The 23,944-nt window shown below is 31.4% G+C and overlaps 1 protein-coding gene across 3 annotated transcripts; it reads left to right on the forward strand.

Moving 5' to 3' along the window:
- The first annotated feature begins 1,305 nt into the window (after positions 1–1,305).
- Positions 1,306–22,782, forward strand: LOC128171050 (multiple epidermal growth factor-like domains protein 10). Of its 3 annotated transcripts, none has more exons than XM_052836811.1 (13): positions 1,306–1,369; positions 8,518–8,592; positions 9,030–9,257; positions 10,178–10,432; positions 10,565–10,702; positions 15,174–15,311; positions 15,638–15,778; positions 16,581–16,721; positions 17,075–17,212; positions 19,288–19,379; positions 19,851–19,978; positions 20,444–20,493; positions 21,112–22,782. In XM_052836811.1, the coding sequence occupies exons 2-13, from the start codon at positions 8,538–8,540 to the stop codon at positions 21,441–21,443; spliced, it is 1,836 nt and encodes a 611-aa protein (XP_052692771.1). In that variant the 5' UTR covers positions 1,306–1,369; positions 8,518–8,537; the 3' UTR covers positions 21,444–22,782. The 3 variants fall into 3 exon arrangements, with proteins under 3 accessions (XP_052692771.1, XP_052692769.1, XP_052692770.1); XM_052836809.1 differs by lacking the exon at positions 1,306–1,369 and adding an exon at positions 2,928–2,977; XM_052836810.1 differs by lacking the exon at positions 1,306–1,369 and adding an exon at positions 4,297–4,384.
- The last annotated feature ends 1,162 nt before the right edge of the window (positions 22,783–23,944 follow it).

The raw sequence follows: 23,944 nt of genomic DNA on the forward strand, positions 1-23,944 counted from the left end.
CTGTTTTTCGTAATAGTTTTTAACTATTTTTCTCACATCATATCCATTTTACTCAACCAGTGCAAGTACGAGTCAATTCATAATATTATTCAATCAAAACCAAACAAATGGGATCACAGAAAAATAGTTACAATACTTTTTCCCAACCCTTATTGCTGTCTATAATGACTTGTTGTGGTAACGAACAGTGTTATAACTCAAAGGTCTATAGGAAAATTACAAAACAGGAGGAAAGCAAAGACGAAACTCCTAAAAAATAGAAGAAGGATCAGGTGCAATGGAGGAGTAAGCATCCTCTAGATCTGCCGACCGGTCACATCCGCCGTGCGCCCAATGTTTTATCAATAAAAATGTATTTATCAGGGAAATTGTCTTAATTTTGGAAAAATATCATGATCGGGAAAACGGAGTTATGTTGTTAGGTTACCCTCAATATGGTGTCCATTTCCAGTAAAACACCCAAATATAAAACATGTGACGCATACTCTGTGGCACCATTTATTTCAAGTTCACTTGCCATGGATATATCGAGTCGACGGAAGTGTGGAAGTAACAATTGTTAATTGATAATACGTCGATATATGTGAATGTTGAGTTGAAGTCCACAGCGAGCGAATTTTTCATGTACAAGTTGTTTAACCAATTCTGCTTCATATGAATACAAAATTGAGCAATTCTTTGTAAAAAGTAATAGTAATCTATTCTATATTTGTATTCCCCTTTCCACGTTTTTATATTTTTAATCTTTATTTTTCGGAAGAATCTATCACCTTAAAAAAAGTATAAATCTGCACTTTTCTTAAACTACTTGACTGTACAGTAACATCTATAAGTATACATGAGTTTGCATTGCTATGATAGACACTAGTAGGAATATTAAACTTGCATGCTGAAGCTAGTAAATCATTTATCTGATTGAATATAGGGATAATTTGTGTATCGCATTTCATTATTTGCCAGCGTATCTTCTAACGCTGTGTTTTAACACTCTATTTCTAGCCATTTTTCCGCAAATGCACTTCCGATCAGTTGATTTTTTTCTTGTTTTCTTCCTTTACTTCCTGTTTTGACTTAATCTTACAGTAAAATCGCCTGACACTTTATTAAAAATAACTATTTTGAATATAAAAAACACTACGCTGTGTAAAACATCCTTAACTAATTAAGCACATTCTTCCTCTGAAATAGGGGGGTATTTTAAACAAGGATTGCACTTGACAGGTGCACATTATAAAGATATCCAATCCAAGTGATGTGAGGCGTATCTTATCCTGTGTAACAAGCACTGTCGGTAATATTTGAAAGCAATTTGATAATCAGAGTGTTTATACCAGCTATTCATGAGGATCTACTCATGAGGGTCTAGCAGGTAAAAAAGGCGTGAAACTCAACTAAAAAGCGTAACCATTCTATTGTATTAAGCAGAGAATCATTTTTTTACCGCCAAGTTAAATTCAGATTTAACATTCAACAGTTAATGGCAATTGTTTTTGTTAAGAACAGACTGTCCTCTACCGAAATCTGAATTGAGACAAAATAACATAAATATTCCAAAATAAAATAGTCGGTAAACTGAAGCGTCCGGATATCTGGAATCCGGAAATCTGAAGCCCCATCGTATTTTGATATGTATTCATAAAAGAAATGTATAGGAAGTGTCAAAATTATTGAAAAAAATACGTATTTACTCAATTATCTTGTGTTGCCTACAAACGTTAACATCAGTAAAAAAAAACGAAAATCTGTGTTTAACCAATGGTTAAAAAACTTAACCTCGCTCTGAATAATGGTTCATTTTAGCCAAAAGTTAAACATTGCTTAAGCAATTAAACCTGTGGTCAACTTTTGAGCAGCATATTTTAACCACTGGTCTGAATTTAACAACTAGGTAAACAATTCAACCAGTGCTTAATGTTAACGAGTTTTACAAGTTCACTTTTATGTTACTGTTCTATGTTAATTTAAATTTTTCTCTGTCAGCAATGCAGCTTTTGCATGCTTACGTAATATCAATATAACAGCTGCTGAGAGAGTCCAGTGATATTTTTAATTCTAAAAGTTTAGGAAACTTGAATATATAAAACTACTTACATCTGGTAATAATTTTCAGAATGTCATGTCGCGGGATTTTAAAATATATATCATAAACCTGAACAACCTCCCTGAATTTTGAATTTAAAAAATTCGGAAATGGGAATTAAAACAAAATAATGTCTTATTTAGAAACAAACAAAGCTGTCAAGTCTTAAATAAAAGTAGTATATATCCAAAATATCATTTTTGTACTAAAGTTAGTTTTAAAAATATTTTTTACAAATATTTATTTTGAAATAGGCGATGCAAACCATTACATGAGACTGACGTCTTCCAGATCTAAAATTAGATTTTAGTCTGACGTCTGGTAATAATGAATGCTTATTTTTAGCGTTTAATATAAACATTTTGATAAAAAAAAATTGCAATCGAGAGGTTTGAAATTTAAATTCATTTAAGAAATCCATTGCACCTTGTCCATCATGTGATCCACTGAAATTATTGCTTTATCAATAACACTTTAGATGGTTATATCTTTTGTAAACTTGTTGTATGCAATCAAGCAAGAGAAATGGAAAATATATATTGCATTAAACTTTCATTGGATTATTAAAGTTCATTCAGGTAATAAAAGCCATATAAAGAGGTTTTTAATAAAATACCATTGTGCTGCAAACTGATTCGTTTAAAAGCATTATTAGTATTATTAAAAGTATTATTAGCACCTCCTCTTTAGTAATTAAAAACTTCGGAGACTTATGCTTTACAATTTATTTTATCTATAACTAAAGGTTTACCTCGTGTTGCATAATAACAAAAACGGATGATGTCTTTTAAAGAGAACATTTCCTTCCTGGTTAAATATATAAGGATATACAATTGTAACAGTTATAGCAGTGAGTTGTGCAAAACCGTCCTTGATTCAAATAAGGAAAGCCACCAGGTATCAGTTGCTTTTATAAATTGCATATATCTGGTATTTTTATAAAACATGCATGACAGTTTGCGATATAGTTGATCATCATTACTTTATAAAGTATGATTGATTTTAAATCTAACGAGAAAAAGCGCAGATTTTATGACAATATTTCCTTTGCAATTAGTTTAAGGTTTGATTGGAGTAACATTATAATTGGAAGAAATAAGTGTTTTTTGGTATATCAATTCAAAAAAAAATTAACTGAACATTCAGCATTACTCCGCATGTATTTATTTATGTTATATTATTTTGCACATGAATCGCTTTACTGTTGTTTTGATATAGAAAATAAACTGTTTACTTATGATAACTAATACAGAGAGAACTGTTTACATGTGACAAGTGATATGTTATTAGGTTTTAATCATTTACTGTGTATAAAACGAAGATATTTTTAACAAGTGCATAAATATCGTTTCAATCAAAATAAGAATAGCACTAAAAAACTTTCTAGATCCCCCTTTCCTTTATTGAGATTGATAAACAACTTATCAACTGAAGGAGGTTAGCAATCAGAATTTGGTCTTTTTTCTATTCGTTTTTTACTTGCGTAAGTAAAGTTGATATTATGAGACAGCTGAAAACAGGAATGAAATAAAAAGATTTCGTAGTGCGTGGGTATAATATAATTATACGGATTTACGTTGACAAAAATAAGTAAAGGATAATGTCAGTATTTCTCGTTAAAGGTTGTGCTTCCTGGTCTGGATGTATAGCTCCTCTTCACATACTTTTATCAGAAGGGTTTATTTCCTCATAAGAGGGATGGATAGTCGTAGCCATTTTCGCATATATATATATATATATATATATATATATATATATATATATATATATATATATATATATATATATATCTATATCTATATATATTCTTTACACAGAGAGATATGTATAAGGGTATAGAAATGTGTTCAAATTGTATATGTGAATTTAAAACAGAATAGTATTCGAGTAATTCAAATTTGGAACTGTGAACAATTGTCTTTTTCTGTTGTCTTTTTGCATATTTATTTACGTAAGTAGTATATCATAGATTGTAATATGTTGTTAATCTGGAATCTTTGTTCGGGTAAAAACAAGTTGTTTTTTTTCTTTATTCACATTTCTATTATATTGTTTTAAATATATATGATATGTCAAACAAACAAAACTCGTAGTTTGCCCTGAAATGAGAAGTATAATATATCTCTCAATTAAAGCTGAACACCGCTTGTAAATAGGCATTGTCACACAAGTATATGGACGCTTCGATTTCGTAACATCCGGTTACACACTTGAAACTCCTTTCATGGTGTTTTTATTTTATGCATTTATTCCTAATTTAATGTGCATATTCTGTTTGGAAATAACGCATTGACCTGCTTTTATGTAAGTATTCTCCTGGCTTGAAAAAAAATGCTTAAAAGGACTAGATGCATCAATATACATTTCTTCTCCCCAAAAATTGCAGTTTTATAAAGAGCTTCAGAATAAAGTATGGCGGTAGTTGAAATCACATTGAAAAAGAACGTAAAAGATGATCACCAAAGTGACACATATCATAATGTAGAAATGACCATATGAAAAATGTCTTATTTTGATACTTAAATGTTTTGTTTTTTAGCAAAATATGATTGCTTTCCGAAAGTGTTTCAACTGGAAAACATTGAGCGCATGGTTGCTCAAGAATCATTTTTAACTATAATGTGTATAAATATATGAAAAAAATATGTAAAAAAAAGTACTTGAGTAGACTTGCATTCTATATCTTTGTAGATAGAATATGCAGGAAAAATGACAATACCTTTTATTGTAATCAACAGTGGCCCATTTTAGTGACGTCATAGGTTAACATTTTTTAGACATTGATGACTTATATCGAGATTAATGTGATACACAACAGATTTTGATAGGATAAAATTGGGGGAGGGGGTGGGGGTGGCAGACATTTGACTATATGTAATATAGACCTGTGATAGTTTCATAGCGACCGAGAAACACGGCAAGAAAAGATGTATGTTAACAAAGGTTAGTCCTCATGACCAAAATTCTTTAAACTGCTAAGAGTTCTGCAGCTTAATTAGGGGATGTAGGAATTGTGGTGATAAAAGAGAGATACTGGGGACAGTGTTTATTTGCGAGAAAAATTTGTTAAACTGCTTAAAGGTCTGCGACCTATATAAGGGTTGTAGGAATAGTGGTGATGAAAGAGAAATATGGCGGACAGTGCCTATTTACGAGCGGTGTTCAGTTCTAAACGTACACAAATAAAGGAAGTAAAAATATTTCACGTATACCAATGACATATAATCAAGAATAATAACGGAGTTGTTATTCATCAACGTTTACAAAAACTATATGCACATTAATATGGGATGAAAACAGAATAGTTCGTATAGATTAGAAACGGAAACTATTTATCAAATATATAATAATGGTCTTAATTACGAAACATCAACTACAAAATAACAATAAAAATAACATTAGCTGGGGAAATACAAAATTTCATGGTTAACAAAACATGTTTTTGTAAATTAAATTGCCGTTATACATGTATATTTTTTTTCTAAAAAAGAAAGCAGATTGATTGATAAATTGTGTACCCTTTTGGTACTTGCAAAAGCGTCAGAATTTGTGTAAAACACAAAGGATTTATCGTTTACAGGTTTTTTTGGTTAAAATTGACTTAAATCGTATCGCATAGCCCCCTAACTCCGTCACTACCCTAACTCCGTCACTTTCGGGAAACGCCTCGACGTTGGAAATCAAGTGCTATTATGACGTCATTTTTTGCAAGTCAAAAATCTTCAATAAAATGTCAACAATTAACAACGGTTAATTTTAAGAATGTGTTCAAACATAACAAAATTACACATTGTTCATTTTATGCAACAATAATTGCGTGAAATCAGCTAACACCTTTTTCACGGGTGCACTAAAATGACGATATTTCTGACACGCGGGCCTATTTGATTATATACCGTGGTCAGTCATTTTAAGAGAGGTCAAGATGAAACATTTTACATGTAATTTATTTTTTATTAAAATTATCAACACATTTTTTCAGTGCGCAATATCGTTTATGCACTACAGTTGATGATAACGTCAAATCGCTTATGCCGTAATTTTTGCCTTATACAGGGCTACAGATATATACGGTATGTCAGTATTTAGAATATGCTACATTTATTAAAAATGTAATAAATAAATAATATAATCATTACTATATTCATTATTGATATGATATATTTGAAATATGTAAGGACATTAATCAAACGGCATCCATAGGTCATTGTGCTTTTTGTTACAAGGGCCCATTTTTTTATTCTGGCGATCATTTCACTTTGATGAAATGATATACAATTTAAATTGTATACACCGATTTTGATTATTATAACTTGGCCTAGATACAAGTTGAGTTTAAACTAAATTGTTAATGTGTCTTCATTCCCTAGCGTATCATAGATCATGTTAGTGACGGAGTTAGGTTCCTAAGTTATGATAGCACGTGTGATAAACATCGTATTCAGAGGGCTTATTTGAATAATAATAAAAACTATTTTTGTTAATAATTTTATAAATTTATAAATGTGTCAGGTTATATTTAGTGATTGCAAATGATAAAAACCGCAAAAAATAATTTACAGAAAAATGCGGGATGTTTTCTGCTTATGGTGACGGAGTTTGGGTACTTGGGGATATGCCTTTACATGTAACACCTTTGTAGCAGTCTATTGCTGTTAAGCGTAAAAAAAAACTCACTTTCTTATTTTCAAAAACATGTAAGTTTATACAATTTACTGAAATATTTACTTGAAACAACAATTTCATATAAGGAGAAAAAAAGCTTCGTCAGGCTTATAGTCATGTTACAGATAGCAAATCGTTGTTAGTTTATGGATCATTACACTTAACTTTTGTTATTATTATAGTTTAGTACACATGTACCATGTATTACGGCGGCATGCAGATTGGTTAGTCTTACAATATCGAGCACCCCAAACAAAACTTGGGATTTTGCATTAAATGTTAGAAGTAAACGATTATTAGCCGGATGTGAGCATAATTTTTAAGAGTTAAGTAATCAAAGTTTAAGCTACCTGGAATTAACCTTTCGCTCCGTGGAATTTAGAATTAAAGTGGATACTTTCAAATGTAATTCGAGATGCGGAAGGTTACAATTGTAGGATTCTAGCGTTAAATATGCATTTGCCGACCATTGCGATCTAAAAAACATTTGGCCGTATAAGTGAATGAATTTGAAGCAATACGTAAACATGTAACTCGTTGTTTAGTTTTGTTAACGTTAGAAATAGTGGTTAGAATATGCAGACCGTACGCTGGTTGAGTGATTGTCACTTCAGTTACAGATTTGGTTCAAATCCATTTTAAAGTAAGATTGTTTTTGTTGTTGTTTTTTTTTTTGTATTGTTTGGTTTTTTGTTTGTTTGTTTGTTTGTTTTTTTTGTTAACACATTGTTCAGGTCTCAATTAGATCTGGCATGGATAAGACGTAAAAACACGTGAATTACGTCTGAATTTGTTTTGTCACGTATGGATAATTACCTTTAAAAGTAACTGAAGTGACAGTAACCTAATTTTTCACAATCTCGACTTACCTCCCCCCCTCCCCCTCCAACATTCATCCCCACATATCATTAAAAGTAAATCATGGAAATATAATTTTTGTTTTCCTTTCAATGGCATTTGCGATATATTTTGGAAGAATGGTTAAGCTGTAGTTTTAAAGAACTAGGTACACTTTCAGTCATATTTTGCCCCTTTTTAGAGCTATTTTTAAAAGTATCACCAAAAATGGAAATGAAACATTTTTTTTTTACACAAAAATACCCATAAACTAAGAATCTATACATAATTTCCTGATTAGACTTTAACAAGGGTAATTGTGACGTCACAAACAGTACATTTTCCCATTGTTTTCATAAAACTGAGCAGAAGACGCCAATTCCTTTGAGGTTTTTTGAACCAAAAGCTATGTTCGCAGCCATCGCCCACGATAAAACTCACATTATAACTTTATCATGTTAAAACACATAAAATATATTAATTTTGTTGTTGGCTACGGCTGCGGACACATTTTCCTTTTCAGAAAACTATGAGAAAATGAGCCATTTTTCACCATTTTTGACCAAATCTTAGAAATGTGCCAACATGTTGAAGTCATTATTATATTTTGAAACAAGATAAAAATGTATAACCTGGCATATCATATACACACATGTTCAAGATTTTAAATGTGTATTTTCAGGAGATTTAAACAACTTTTGAATTTTATGGCAAATATTAAAAGAAACCGTCCCTCCCTTTTTGTCTATACCCTATGAAATATACCTTAATTTCATTTTACTGGTAGCATTCATAACAAAGTTTAAGAGAAATTGAATTTAAGTGCATCAATTTAGAAATCCATATGAACATTTATTTGATAGTTCAGTATGCTTATTTTAAATGGGCTCACTGGTGTATTTATGATATGCATCGTCATTTTCTTTTTCTTTTAGAAAAAAAACACGAAAAGGCCATGCTTTTACAAACCATAGTGTGCTGTACTTTACCAGTGATTGTATACACTTACGGTATTTATTAATCTCTCTTCCTATCTTCTTTTATTCGAGTGTTATTCATACAGCTACGAGCACTTGTTTATATGTAAAATAACTCTTCTTTGTAACTTATATTTATTTCCTTATATTCTATGCTCAACCCTTCTCAATTTTTTTTACCATTTAAAACAGGTCCCAAAACACACTTTGTTCTTTAATTCATTACAATGTGTAAACATTAAGAGGGGATGTTTTAATGATTAATCAATTTTAAAAGCAATAGTTAATCAAGAATGCGGTTAAATTGGATATTACGTTTTCATTTTTTTAATTACTATTTCATTTCTCATACAGCGGAATTAACTTGGACTTAACTGCTTCGAATGCGTTTTGACTACGTTGTTATATTTACCCTGTGATGAAATGTTTCAAAGCTCTTTATAAGAATAAACAATTTTCTTGTTTTTCAGAAAACATTGCTTTACACAAAAGCGCTTGGCAGTTACATCCCTATGAATATAGGAATTACGACGCTTCCAGAGCGGTCGATGGGTTAAAAACAAATCTTCAAGCTACGGCATATCAGTGTACTATATCCGAGGACAACTATAAGACAGCACTCTGGCGTGTTGACCTAGGTGATATTCTCGGTGTCCATCACATCACCATATACTATAGAACAGACAACTTACCTTGGGGTAAGCATTCTTTAAATAACACTGAAAATATGTCGCTTGGATAACATCAGTAAAAATGCCAAGTTGTTACAATAGACCTGACAAAATATTCTTTTCTCTACCCAGTCTCTCTCTCTATCTCTCTCTCTCTCTCTCTCTTTCTCTCTCTCCTCCTCCTTCTTCTTCTTCTTCTTCTTCTTCTTCTTCTTCTTCTTCTTCTTCTTCTTCTTCTTCTTCTTCTTCTTCTTCTTCTTCTTCTTCTTCTTCTTCTTCTTCTTCTTCTTCTTTCTTCTTCTTCTTCTTCTTCTTCTTCTTCTTCTTCTTCTTCTTCTTCTTCTTCTCCCTCCAATTCAACTTCTTTTTTCTCTTTATCTAATTCTCTCCCTTTCTCTAGCTGTCTTTTTTTAAAGATATCTTGTCAACTGTGAACAGTTTTAATTAAGAGACGTTTCATAATGCATCAGAACTTTCGGCAGCTGGGTTACACGGTCAGTTTGAGGGTATAGTCTTTGTCAAAGCTGCTTTCTATACTAAACATTTTTTTTTATAATCAGAAGCTTGTTTTAAGGAAAATCAATGTTACAGGTAGTATTAATGTCCGGTATATTTTTCCGTGTGAAAACCATTTTTTTTAGGAAACTACTAAAATTAAACAATTATTTTGAACAGGTCTGCTTCTTTAACTTAGCGGAAAACAGCGTAAATTATTTTAGCTATGTCAGCATAATTCCGATTCCCTTTATTAAATTTGTTTCATTTTATTGGTTAGATTTAGAGATTTTTTTAGAGTTTCAGTAAGAAGTAACAGAACGCAGTATAATCCATTAAACCAAGATGTTTACATTAAAATGTCAGAAACACATTTGCATTTGACATATTCACTTTAGCTTTAACTGAAAAATAAGTCAGGTTGTGATTTGCATTTACATAATTTTTAAAAGGACCCCGTAATGGATATGTCCCTAGATTTCTGGGATTTTCTGTGTACATATCAAACACGACGAAAAAAGAAGACGGGGTTCTCTGTTTTAAGGACAACCAACATTTTACCAATGAAAATATTCCAGCTGTGATAACATTGAACTGTACTCACCACGGTAGATACGTCATCTACTACAACAACAGGACATCAACTAATTTACCACCCTACTACTCCAAATATGCTTTCAACGAACTGTGTGAATTTGAAGTATATGGTAAGTTAAGATTGCAATACACTGTTTTTAGATTTTAAAAGTTATATTACAGATTGATGAATATAGTGTTTTAGAGTGCAACCTCTAAAAATTAAAAAAGCCTAACTATATTAGTTTATATTGTACATAAAGGTTGCCCGAATCCTAAATACTTTAGCGAGAACTGTTCCCAGCCGTGTCCAGCTCATTGTAACAACAGTCGCTGTCACATAGAGACCGGTCTTTGCTTTGGTTGTGCAGATGGATATCAGGGACCGGCTTGTGAACAATGTTAGTATATCATTGAACTGATTATTAGAGAAAAAAAATCATGTTTACCATTCAAATGGATATGTCATTTAAAGCATAGTTGAAAAAAGGTGATAGTACAAGTACCTCCCAAATGCCAATTTTTGGTTATTTTGAAAATCAAATAAAACTACAGCACCGAACTTCAAGGTTTAATTGTTTAGTAAATAGGTCAGTGAAATAAGCTTAAGTATTTCGGGGCCGTTACATTAATCATTTGCAATCTAAAACCGGCTTCCCTGCCGCCGTGAATATTTGCAAATGAGTTGCATAGTTTAGTATTCTGTAAAACAATTTTATTCGCATTCAAGAAATTTACGGCGAAATTTTTAGAGCCTTGCCCTTGTTACTAATCATCACCGTGAATCAATCTTTCAAAAGATTTGCATTCGTTTAGGTTACGCGGGCATGTTAAGGCTTCCCGATTGATTTTACAGCCATATGTAGAAAGTCTCTTGTCTGTACTTCATACGATATGACGTCATACTTAACTTTGACGTCACGATCTGCATTCCTGTCGATAGTTCTCAGGGAATGTTTCTTAACGTTAAAAGTGAATTATATCAAACCAGTATAATACCGCATGTTTCCTTTACACAGATGCTGCCGTTAATGTGAGACGTACAGAATTCATTCATATTAAAAACCAGTATCAAATAATCCGCAGTTTTAAAGCTTCGTTTTAAGTAAAAGACTGGTTTGGAGACTCTCCCTGCTACGTGTAAACAACTGAATGAAGAAATTTTTATGCATGTAAAACCAGCTTGGCGCAGGAGAAAGATCAACACAATTTTAGAATATTTTACGTAATATTGGTAGAGAATATAAGTACCAATGTGAATCGTGCTTCGGAAACCTACGGATTTACCCCAATTTTTTGTAAATCGCTTTTGATTAGTAAAAATGTGCATTATTTTGATGATTTTGTGGAATGTTTCAACAATATCTTCCATACACGAAATATATATTTTTTTCCCAAGCAAGAACTTTAAAGTATATGACTTAACAAATGATTTTTATTAAAAAAATGTATGATTTAATGTCATTAATCACCTGCACCGATGCGATTTATATAGATCATACGCATTACTAGAACTCGCCCGTCACGTGATTACAAAGTACATATGACGTCACAAAAATGCATAAAATGCAATGTTTAACATTGTTGTCAATAAATGTATCATAGATTTTAAGAAATACTCCCGGTCAAAGTATTTTTACGATGATTAAAAAAATATCGTTTTCCTGCTGTATTTTTACGAAAGCCGAGAAGGATCATTCGAGATTCGAGATTCGAAATACGAGATTCGAAATACGAAATTCGAGATTCGAAATTCGAGATTCAATATCTAAATTAACCAATCAAATCAAGGATATGAAAATATGTATCCTAGCGACATCAAACTGTTCTAAATAAAAATCATACGTACATGCTTTTATATACAAATAAATGCTATGTTCACTTCTCCCTACCTAACTAAATAATTATTTGTATTTACTTTTACACAGAATATCTAAATAGACTACCGGGTAGTAATAATGCAGTGTGCTTCGCGGATCTAAGTGATTTTGTTTGCCCTGGTGCATTTCCACCTGATGCATTTGAACCCTAAGGTATTTCACCACCAGTAATAGTTTAAAACCCGGGTTTATTCACCCCTTTTGTGTAAAAATGCGGTTATGGTAGAGAACTTCATAAGCGTAGCTAATTTTTTCTGTAGGGGGTCCTAGGCCAATTTTAAAAAATTTTACTATGTAAATTACATAAGCTCCAATTTTCCCGAGGAGGGGGTCCAGATCCCCTGACCCCCTCCTTTCTAGATCTCCGCATGAAGATTAGTACATGTATCTAAATAATCTAAATATAAATAATCTGTCCTGTTTCACTAATAAATATAAGCATTACTTATCGTTTTTATGTATGCATACAGTGATACACTAGTACTATGATTATAAACAAATCATTGAGATATTATCACATCATACGGAATTATTAATAAATACAATTTTTTTTCCTTTTCCTCAGTAAACAACTTATTATGAGTCTTACTTTTGGAATTGTTTTCAATATAGAAGGATACCTACTCTCTACAATTAAAGGTAGGGATGATAGGGTGCCAATTTGTTCACATTGCCGATTTCTTGTGCAGAGAACAGTAAAACCCTTTATTTGATTGTGCATGAATATTTCAAAATTAATTGTCGTACATGTATTTTGTTATAATTCATTCATTGATATATCAACAAGAAAGAATAAAAGCATATGTTTCACAGCCAAGTTAAGTTTCTCTGTAGTTTCCTACCCCCCCCCCCCCCCCCCCGCACCAAAATTGACAATAATTACATATAAGTCATACAAATGTTTACTTTTTTTGTAAGTAAATCTCTAAAGATGTAAATAAGCACTGCAAACAAAGATGTGTGTATTTAATATACTACTACATTACACTTAGCCAGATAAAATGTAATCAGGATGAAGCTACAAGGGGTGAGTGGTGCAAATTTACCAATTTGTCGCCATACACACAGAACACCAAATAAAGAAACTGTGAGTGGTGTGTGGAATGCATAAAGATGGCGGCAAATTATCTCAAATAATCAGTGCAAAAACCCACAAATAGGCTGTTATTTGTTACATATCCTGCAAAAACATTGATAAAAAATGTTATCGCCCCATATCATAGCCGATTACTAGTAAGTTAATGTGTACATATGGTCAACGTACATGTAATTCTAATATACAAGAAGGCGGACGTATCAGGCGGGGATCCAGAAAATTAAATTTCAAAAATGATCGGTTGAATTGCTTTGAAAATTGTTTCAAACTATCGCACGGGTCAAAATGCGTGATAGAAGCTATGTACAGTGTAATTGGAAACTTTAATTTTATATCAATATGTAGTATTACCTATTATAACAAATAAGAGTATAGCACAACTGCCACAAGCAATACATGTCCTTTACCGGCACCACCTCCCTCCCCATAAAAAATGAAACAATTGTCGTTTTAATTGCTAAAATATGTGTGGTTCAAGATTTTTCTAAAGGACATACCCGATTAGAATTGAAAAAAAGAGTCGTACGTTTAAAACTAATTTTGTCAAAACTTTTAGATTCATTTGGTTATATTTTGGTCCATCTGGGTAAATATATGCACCAGCGCAGCTCTAATTTATACATAATCAGGCCAGAATAACTGACAAATTAATTAGGACTATAGATCCGCCCCCCCCCTCTTGAAATGTATATACTGAAAACAGATTATTGGCGTAGAACATCCGCACACAATTTAAAGAAAATTTCATTTTTTTTTTATCATTTTCGCTAGCTAATGTAAGACATCACAAATACCCCAAGCCCCCTCACGGAAAAGGAAATGCTAGGAGATGAGAGAGAGAGAGAGAGAGAGAGAGAGAGAGAGAGAGAGAGAGAGAGAGAGAGAGAGAGAGAGAGAGAGAGAGTCGATGTAAATCACAGGTGCGCTAACACCGTTAAAATTAAAGCTTGCTAGTTGGTCTGCCCTACCCTAGCTACCTCCTCTCTTTTCTCGTTTTAGAGGCTTAATTATTGTCTATATATGCTTGTAACAAATCAAATCAATTTCAACTTCTAAATCAAACTGAATTTGACACTACAAAACTCTCTCTGTCTCTGTCTCTCTCTCTCTCTCTCTCTCTCTCTCTCTCTGTCTCCCTCTCTCTCATATCGACAATGGCATTGCCATACCCTACAATACACTATTCTTATCTGGATTTTTGTCTTTGAGGTTGTAAATCATTATATCTTCTATGGTTTAAAACTTTATCATAACCTATATTTTGACATGTCGATTATTTTTTTTAGTTTCGTTTCATAGCTAAAACATTTAGATTAAACAGATCTGTCTTCGCGAGCCGATTTTTACACAGTTGGGGCGAATACACTTCGGGTTAAAATTGTTCGGAGGGAAATACATACAGGGCAAACAAAACCACTTAGATTCGCAAAGCCAACAGTGTTATTTCTAATTTAATTGTTTATACTGTGTGAGGTTAATTCATCAATGTTAATTTAACCATTTTATAACCACTATATAAGAGCTATTAAGACATTTATTTGTAGGAAAGAGCATGTACGAATGATCTTTATTTAGAACAGTTTGATGTTGCTAGGATACAGGTTTCAGATCCATGATTTGATTGGTTAATTTAGATATTGAATCTCGAATTTCGAATCTCGAATCTCGTATTTCGAATCTCGTATTTCGAATCTCGAATCTCGAATGATCCTTCTCGGCTTTCGTAGTATTTTAGCATCGGGACGCCTTAACATTGCTGCGTAGTAAACGGATGCTTAGAAGCGGTTATTACTCGGTACGAACGTGTTTATCCCTCGTTAAACCCGAGGTAAAATTTAACTGATAAAAAAGTGGTTTACAGAGTTTCGTTTATTTAGTATATCACCATACATGTAGATTGTCAGAATAGCACGTATGGAGCCGGATGTTCAGAGAAATGTGGACATTGTCTGAATGGAGAACATTGTAACCATGTCAACGGGACTTGTCACAGTGGGTGTGAGGCTGGGTATCATGGTATTAGATGCAAAAGAGGTAAAAAAAACAATTACAATGTGTATTACATGTAAAACATATTCAAAATTAATACATTATTTTTTGTATTTTTTTTTTATTTCATCTACGTGGTAAACATTAAAATCACTGTTTCGTAATAAAAAAAGCAATTATGTTATTAAGCTTTGCATGATTCGTTTTAAAATTTCCGAATTACAACGACTTTTAATCAGATGTCAATTTAGGGGAAAAAAATATGACATGGAATATTTATAGTCTAGTGTATTCAAGTTACAAAATCGAATAAATTAATAACAATTTTGAAAGACTGAATATAATTCCTTATTTTTTTTGTTTTGTTTAAGAGTGTCCTTCGGGGATGTTCGGAATTAATTGTTTGCAAAACTGCAGTGAGAATTGTAATAATGAATCGAGTTGTAACGGACAGACTGGAGCCTGCATAGGTGGCTGTATGAGTGGTTGGATGTCGCCACTATGTACGAAAGGTACACTGCTGATGTTATCCTAAGTGTGGAGATTAGTGATGCAATACACTTGGTTGCAAAACACCAGAGTTGCGTTTCCCCAAAAAACATAAGGGCGAAGTCATGCATGTTTTTAGTTTCATGGACAGATTTTTAATGAACACTGTTCATTAAAAAAGCATACATTTACACTGGAGGACTATATATTTATGGGTTGAGGCTAATATAGCCCTTTTAATTGAACATCATCATTATACTGTAATTCTTTGTTTTCTTTGTACAGATATACACTTGAAGTATATTAAAATATGTTTAATTTTGAAGTGCCCACAATTTAAAAAATATGAAATCATAAAGTTTACCTTTTCCCGCCATTTTTGTATTTTTAGCATAAAACGGCTTGATTTCAATCAACTTAACGAAAGATATTGTTTTACTTTATGGCAATCTTTAAACAATAAACGTTATCAAAAGGGTAAAAAAAGGAAAAAAATAGAATGTCAAAGGCAAATATGAATTTTAAGCAATTAAATAGTTCAGGGTTTTTTTTCCAAACACATTAGATTTTCGACTTTGACTCGTTTATAAAAAAGAAAAAAGAAGAAAGAATTTGTTAAATTTAACTCCCAGATAAAAAAAAGTATTCAATTGACCTAAGAATCTAGTGATGTAAAACTTTAACATATTGGATAAATATGGTGGTTTTGAAAGTTACCCTAAATAAATGCCTGTTGTAAAATTTATTATGATTTCATAATCATTCGTATTGAGAAAAAAAATGAGAGTAACTAACATATAATGTTACATTTTCAATTGATTTTAGAATGTGTTGCTGGAAAATACGGACAAAATTGTTCGCAAGACTGTAGTAGAAATTGCAAAGATTCAATGGCTTGTGACAAAAGCACTGGAGAGTGTGATGGAGGATGCGTTGACGGATGGAGATGGCCCATGTGTAATAAAGGTGATTTAATCATATGTAGAAAGGTTAATACTCATTATTCATAATGATCTTAGAATTTGATCGCCACAAAGTGACGTCATCGTCTTGTTTAAGCATGTGGAATATCTTACTTGAAAAGAAATATTTGTTTATGATGTACATCTTATGAAGTCAACATCTTGCTATAAAGATATTACTTATTTTTGGGCGTACGTAAACAAAATATGTACAGAACTATCAAAAAATGAATAATATATGCAAACAGTTTATACGGACATTCAGGAGATGAAATGAAGGATAAAGTTTATTTAAAAACATAAAAAAAAATTCACGATATAAGAAACAATTGTATGGATATTTTTTTTTTATAATAGAATGTGACAACGGAACGTATGGGACAAATTGCAGTAGTAACTGTGGTCACTGTTATCAAGGACAGTCATGTGACAAGGAGACGGAGGCGTGTCCTGAGGGATGTGGGGCTCGATATGATAGGATGTACTGCAATATAAGTAAGATAGAGAGATAAATAAAACAAATAGTTGAAATTCAAGCGAAAAAAATCAAAGTGATAATTTTATCTTAATAAAAAATACGTTGTGGAAAATGTAAATATTAATCGTCGTACTTGTTTTATGGACATTTTAAAATATACAGTTTATAAAATGAAATCCTGAAATACCTGTAAATGAATATATATTCTTTTTTGAAATTCTTTCGTTCTCTTATATTCACAAATATAATATATGTTTTAGCTGGTTTAATATGTATAATAAAGATATATTTCTTAAAGGGTAATTATAGCCTGTAGCTCCCGGTCTGAAAAAATCGAATTGTCTTCAAACTGATTTTTTTTTCAGACTGGAAGCTACAGATATGCAGCTAAGTAAATAACACATGCTTCAAGTGTAAATTGTTTTTTGTAATGCAAGCTTTTAGGAAAGCCCAATCGCTTTCTCGAGCTTTTCCGACAACGAAGCGGATAGCGAGTACATTAAATATATTACTAGTTATTTGATTTCCTCTCTAAAATTTTGTATGTTGTTAACTTAAATATAGCTGATGATGACTGCTGGTTTTTGGTCATTCGTTGATGTTTCGAACTCTGCATCAAAAAAACACATAAAAAAAAGTCATAATAACCCTAATGACTGTTACTTAAAATTATCGCCTTTGGATTCTAATAGTAATACTTATAAATATTAAGTCATATTATATTAAGTCGGTGTGGACTTTTTCAATGTATCTACTTCCAAATTAGCCAATCTTTAAGACTCTGCCTCTCATTTGTCCTGCCTCTCATTGGTAAAGCTAAACCCATCTGACAAAAGTGTTCGTTTAATTTTACGAAAAGAGGGATAATTCAAAACCGGATAGGAATTTTCAACATGTATAAAATGGAACATCACATGGCATATTATCAGATCTGAAAATATCAAAAGACCAGTTTTACAGAGAGAACATTTTAATTTACTCACAAAATCTCAAATGTTATGATATATGGTTTACATGTACTTATATGCAAGCATTTTGACATATTAAAGTGTCTAAACTTCGGCACCCAGTTAATTTTTGGGCCTCACAATGAGTTCAAAGTTTACTGTAAGTTTATATCCCATATAACAGTTGTTTAAGGTCTTTGTATCATTTACTTCTAGTTCGTTAGCAAATAACATCCCATAGCATATCATTTAACAAAATTTGAACTCGGTTTTGATGCCATATATTGCAAGATTAATTGAATTGAATTACACAATACTTTCAAATTTAATTCTTTTGATTCAAAAGATATTTGTATAAAAAACTACGGTTTTGAAAGAACATAGAAAGAAAAAATATATTTGCATCAAAACATCTTTCTTGCATATCAACAGTTGTTTTAATTTTTTTACTTGATGTTTGTACATATATTTTTAAGAAGTTTTAAAGTTTTAGGTTGAAATGTTTGGAAGAGTTCTGTACACGTAGGTGTGTTTGTTCAAATCTCAATGCACAGTAAAGCATACCAAAGCAATCCAATGGATTAAGACCTTTGTTTCGATTTCTCATAACAGAGCATTCATTGAAAATGCATACCGTAACATATCATGTTTATCTTATGTATTGTAAGTCCTTTTAAGTTATAAGAATAATAATGGAAACGTGTCATTTTTCAGAGCATTATTATAAGGTATATTCCTTTTCAGTATCCTGCCTAAATTCCATTATGTAGATTTGTAGTGCACTTTATTGTTATTAACCGAACTGTTATATAGGGACCCCATTGGAAACAAGCTTTTTTAACAAGGTTTTTTGGGCTATCCTTAGGTAAAAAAATTTATTTGTATGTTATGAAATCTATATGATAACAATTTTCAACAAATTTATTCTAATGGACTGGACTTGCATATTGCTGTGATAATGTCGATTTTTATTTTATTTAATGTATTTTATATGTATAATCATGGCATTCGGTAATATATTTACCTTAATAAAATGAAATGAAATACTAAAGGTATAAAAAGAGATGCCAATGAATGTATTTCAAACCACAATACATCATAACTGCGTTTATACGTGTATCTATATCAACATTGTTTTCATATAGCATGCCCAAGAGTGTACTACGGGCCCAATTGCGACTTACTTTGCAATAGTTCTTGCTACAAGCATCGGTGTGACTATGGAAACTGTAAACAGGTATATCAGTGCATGAGTCAATAATGATAATATAGATAATGCGAAAAAATAATGTTGTTTTTTGCATGTTTATTTTTAGAACATAACACAAATGTATTAAATGCGGGTATCTTTTGAAAGCAAATCTGATTTTTATTGCTACTTCCTTGGCGTATTCATCAAAGGGGGTTTGATACTAGTGCCAACATTTACTATATATCGATCGTGCTGTTTATACAAGAAACATTATTTGCCAACTTTAACAACAATGGGTTTATTTTTTGTGAAGAAAAGTATTTCTAATACTAGTACTTAATTTTTTTTTTATTTATCAATTCAAATCCTATGTTATACTTTCATCTACGTTTTCCCTTTGTCGTTCTACCTTTTATATTTTGAATTAGTGCAAATTGAGAACAAATGTTCTCTCTCTCTCTCTCTCTCTCTCTCTCTCTCTCAGTTCTTTTTCTCTTTAGTTATAATTCATTTCAGGAAAATGAAGAAAATGGCGTTAGAGGATATCAAAGCGGATACATGACCATGTTTATTCCTGTTGGGGGATCAGTAGGATCAGTAGGAGTGTTGACTGCGATTGCAGTGACTGTCATAGTATACAAAAGGTATTATTGTTGAAGTGCACATGTAAAAAAGTATATGTATATCAGACATGTATAAGCTAAATGAAGACTATTTTGGCCAGGTTTGGGGCAAATTACATTGTACAGTAAAGCATTATCTTTACTTTATTAATTGGGGTGTTAAATAATCATTAGCATTACTCAATGTCCTTGAAGAAATACATTACATTACAATTTCAAAATAACTGTTTACATTATTTAATGATTTTTTTTATTTTATCTAAACACACCTCATATAGGATAAGAATGTATGTTTTATTATGAAATACTCTATACAAAAATCGTTTGTGTCCAGTTCAAATTGATTACTTTTTGTTTGGTACTTTAGGTATATTTGAATTGTTTTTTTATCAATTTAGAATTATCAATTATTTTTTTTTCGAGAAAACTAACAAGCATTAATAACTGCTTTAATACTTTTTTTTAAATATTAAATTGATCACACAGGCGGCGTGGAAAGAAGAATCATATGTCGCGTACAGTATCAGAAAATTCAAGTAAGTAGAGTACAGCATTTAAAATAGACTTCAAAAAGGCTTGCTTACAAATTAAAATGTGATTGTAAAAATTAATTATAATTTTCAGATTTTAATTTTATCATGAAAACGTGGTTAGTAACTTATTAATAAAACTTAAATTTTGCAAAAAATATTTTAGTTACAAAACGTATACGAAATTCAAGTATTTAATATCCCAACTGAAAAATGAATGGCAGAGAGTGCATGATAAAATTTAAATTATGCATGCAATCGAGGATAGAGATTCACATCAGGTTGATTAAAACCAAAGCTGATATTTATTAAAGCAATTAAAGAGGGTTGGATGGCCGTGGTCATTTTAGAGTATCTTTATATCCTTCAGAAAAAAGAGTTCTGAATAACGAAATAGAAAAATATTATTATTTTAAAGCTAATATATATACATGTACATGTAATATTTTACTAAATGATACTCTCAATAGTTGATAGCTTAAAAATCACATTTAAAAATCCAAAGACATTCTGATAGGTATTTTGTTGACCACCCAGTCTCCCTAAATGAACGATATCAGAATGGAACGTGGATATCAAACAACGGCGTGTTTATTGAATCAATGCATAATTATGTGTTTTCAGAAAAACAGCCGAACAACAAGGACGTTTCCTCTCGGTGCAACGATAAAATTCAAGATCCCAAGTGTCATGGAGAGTCATCTTCACAAATGTCGGAATATTACTGCGAACTGCCGGAAACAGGATACAATGATAATGCAACTGAAAATATTTATGAAGAGGACGTTTCCTCTCAGTACGACGATAATATTCAAGGTCCTAAGTGTCATGGAGAGTCATCTTCACAGAAGTCAGAATATTACTGCGAACTGCCGGAAACCGAATATAACGATACTACAATAGTGGAAACCGAATACCATGATACTGCAATTGATAATATCTATGAAGCGATCTGATTTGATTTTTTATGAATTTAACTTATTCGTTACAGTTTTTTTTCACCGATTCCGATATTCAATAAAGTTCATGATTTTTTTTATACCAGCTGATTAAATGTATGAACTGATTTCACTGATATGGAAGCCCAATATACAGATGAAATAAATGAAGCTGTGTCAATGTGATTACCATGTAAAGAATTATGTCTCATCTCTCTATGAATCGAATAATTTGTATGTATTAAATTTATTCGGTTTTATTGCAACGATTCTGTCATTCAACAGAATTAAATATCTATATGTTTTATTTTTTACAGGTGAATGTATGTTAACTATGTTTTTTTTTTCAAACGATACATGTATAACTTTAATATTTAGGTTACTTTCGTCATTTGACACATTAGTTGTTAAGCAATGCAGACTAAGTATAGCCACGCAAGGTGAAGACACCACGTGCCTGATGCTGTTGTAACTGCGCATTTTAGGCGATGTGACAATATTTACATGCAGTTGGAAAATATTAACGAAACTTGACTTGTAGTTTTGTTATAGACAAAACACATGAAGATGTCGATATTTGAATGTTTACTAGATTCATTAACTATGTATGTGAAGAAACAAATGTTTTGCATATTTTTTAGTTCTCATAAAACGAATTATCAAGTGAGCTTTTTTTATTTCCCCGTTGTCTGTCAGTCTTTTTTCTGTTAACTTTTCATGAATTTCTCTCTCAAAAACCACTGCACCAAAAATGCTAAGCAATATCAGTTTATTTTTTGCAGTAGTTCATACAAAAAAAAAAAAACTTCAAACGCTTTCATTGAATCGTGATAACAGTGTTTGTGTGTTCGTAACGAAAGTACATAGTTAGTGTTTTGTTCTACATTTTACTGATATAGTCATTGAACGGATGCATTTCTTTATAATCTTATAACAAAAGAATCTATGTAGATTAGAATACGCCATTGTCATGGATACTACCTCCAGAAATTGAGGAAGGGACTAAAAAAGCTGTTTGCGCGGATTTTTCCTGTTTCTTAAGTTGATTAAAAAAAATCACTTGTTCCGATTTTTCTTTTTCTATATGTTTGTTTTACATGTATTTGTTGTATTATCTTATCAAGAATAAAACCGACTCATTCTTCTTGGTATTTGTATGTTAAGAAATTATATTACACAAAAAAAACTTGTTAGAATGTTGAATAATTGCTCACCGTAAATAACATTATATCATTAATTTCAGTTGATAAAATACTTTTTACGCATTCAGATTTTATTTTTTTATGCTTATCGTTGACAATGCACGTTATATAATCTTTTCGAAAACCTTGTCTTTCTGTAATTGTTGGGACACAGAATCACGTATTTTGGTATAAATGAACTGTACAAAACAGCGTTTGCTCTTTTGTATAGAAAAGTTAATTGATATGTCAGTTTTAGAAGAAAAATATCGAAAAATCTTTAAAATGTAAAGGGAGGGTGTTTAGAGTTCGAAGAAAATGATGTTACGATTCCTTTAGTGCCCGTATCGTATATTCCATATTTATATAAGTAATCATTATGCTGGCTTGAGTGCTACGAGAGAGAATATTACTTCCTGATCTTGTACAAACGCTTTTTCACAGAGGGATTTCAGTTTCAATTTTCTTCGTCTCAAACTTTTATTTTGGATTAACTAGTCAATGTAAAGGTGAGAGCAGTTTATTTATTTGTTTCTGATTCGTTGTTTGACATTTTTTAATGAAGAAATTGTTAGAAGCAGAACCACCCCCCCCCCCCCTTCCTATAAGCAAACACCTCCTTCCCATAAACAGAAACCAAATATTGAAGGAAGATATTTTTCCCTATAAAAACCGCTTTTCATTATTGTTTTATTATGCATTACCTTTATAGGAAAATGTGCATTCATTTTAAATTTTTCTTTTTTTTTTTTGGAATTACAAATGTTTAAAACGTTTGGGTCTCTTCTATTTAACATTTCACATCTGTTCAACTCATTACCCATATGTAGTTGAACACATGTAGTGATTATTAAAGTAATTTCCAAGTTAAAGTTTAAAAAACCGTGCTTTAATGATGGCTTCAAATGCCAGTGCATAATGAATAAATAGCAAATGTAAAGATTGTTACACAATTTTGAACTAATCAAATTATAACGCAAATAAAAAAAAAGAAATAAAATTATTGTTTTTTTCTCTAAAACTTTGCATACAAATAGACATACATGTCTCATATATGAAAGTAAAAAAGTAGGAGCCATATCCCAAACAATTGATATATGACATAGAATAAGCTAATTTTGGTAAAAAAAAAAGTCGAGTTAATCAGTGTTTGACTTCTATGAAATATAAGCTGAATATGCCAAAATATATATAGATATATTGAAATATCAAATTATTTTTCAGAACAAAAAAAATATATCATAACAAACAAACTATCTGGAAATGAAGTCTGCACTGAAAATTAGGAGACTAAACTAACAGTTCTATAAGACTATTATGAAAACTGTTCATTTTCTT

Source organism: Crassostrea angulata, chromosome 2, assembly GCF_025612915.1.
Source record: "Crassostrea angulata isolate pt1a10 chromosome 2, ASM2561291v2, whole genome shotgun sequence".
Taxonomy (NCBI): domain Eukaryota; kingdom Metazoa; phylum Mollusca; class Bivalvia; order Ostreida; family Ostreidae; genus Magallana; species Magallana angulata.

Coding starts and splice junctions, on each gene's coding strand:
- LOC128171050 (XM_052836811.1), top strand. CDS start 8,538: ATGCTTTTACAAACCATAGTGTGCTGTACTTTACCAGTGATTGTATAC. Junction 10,703..15,173: donor GGGACCGGCTTGTGAACAAT/GTTAGTATATCA, acceptor CCATACATGTAG/ATTGTCAGAATAGCACGTAT. Junction 15,779..16,580: donor GTCGCCACTATGTACGAAAG/GTACACTGCTGA, acceptor AATTGATTTTAG/AATGTGTTGCTGGAAAATAC.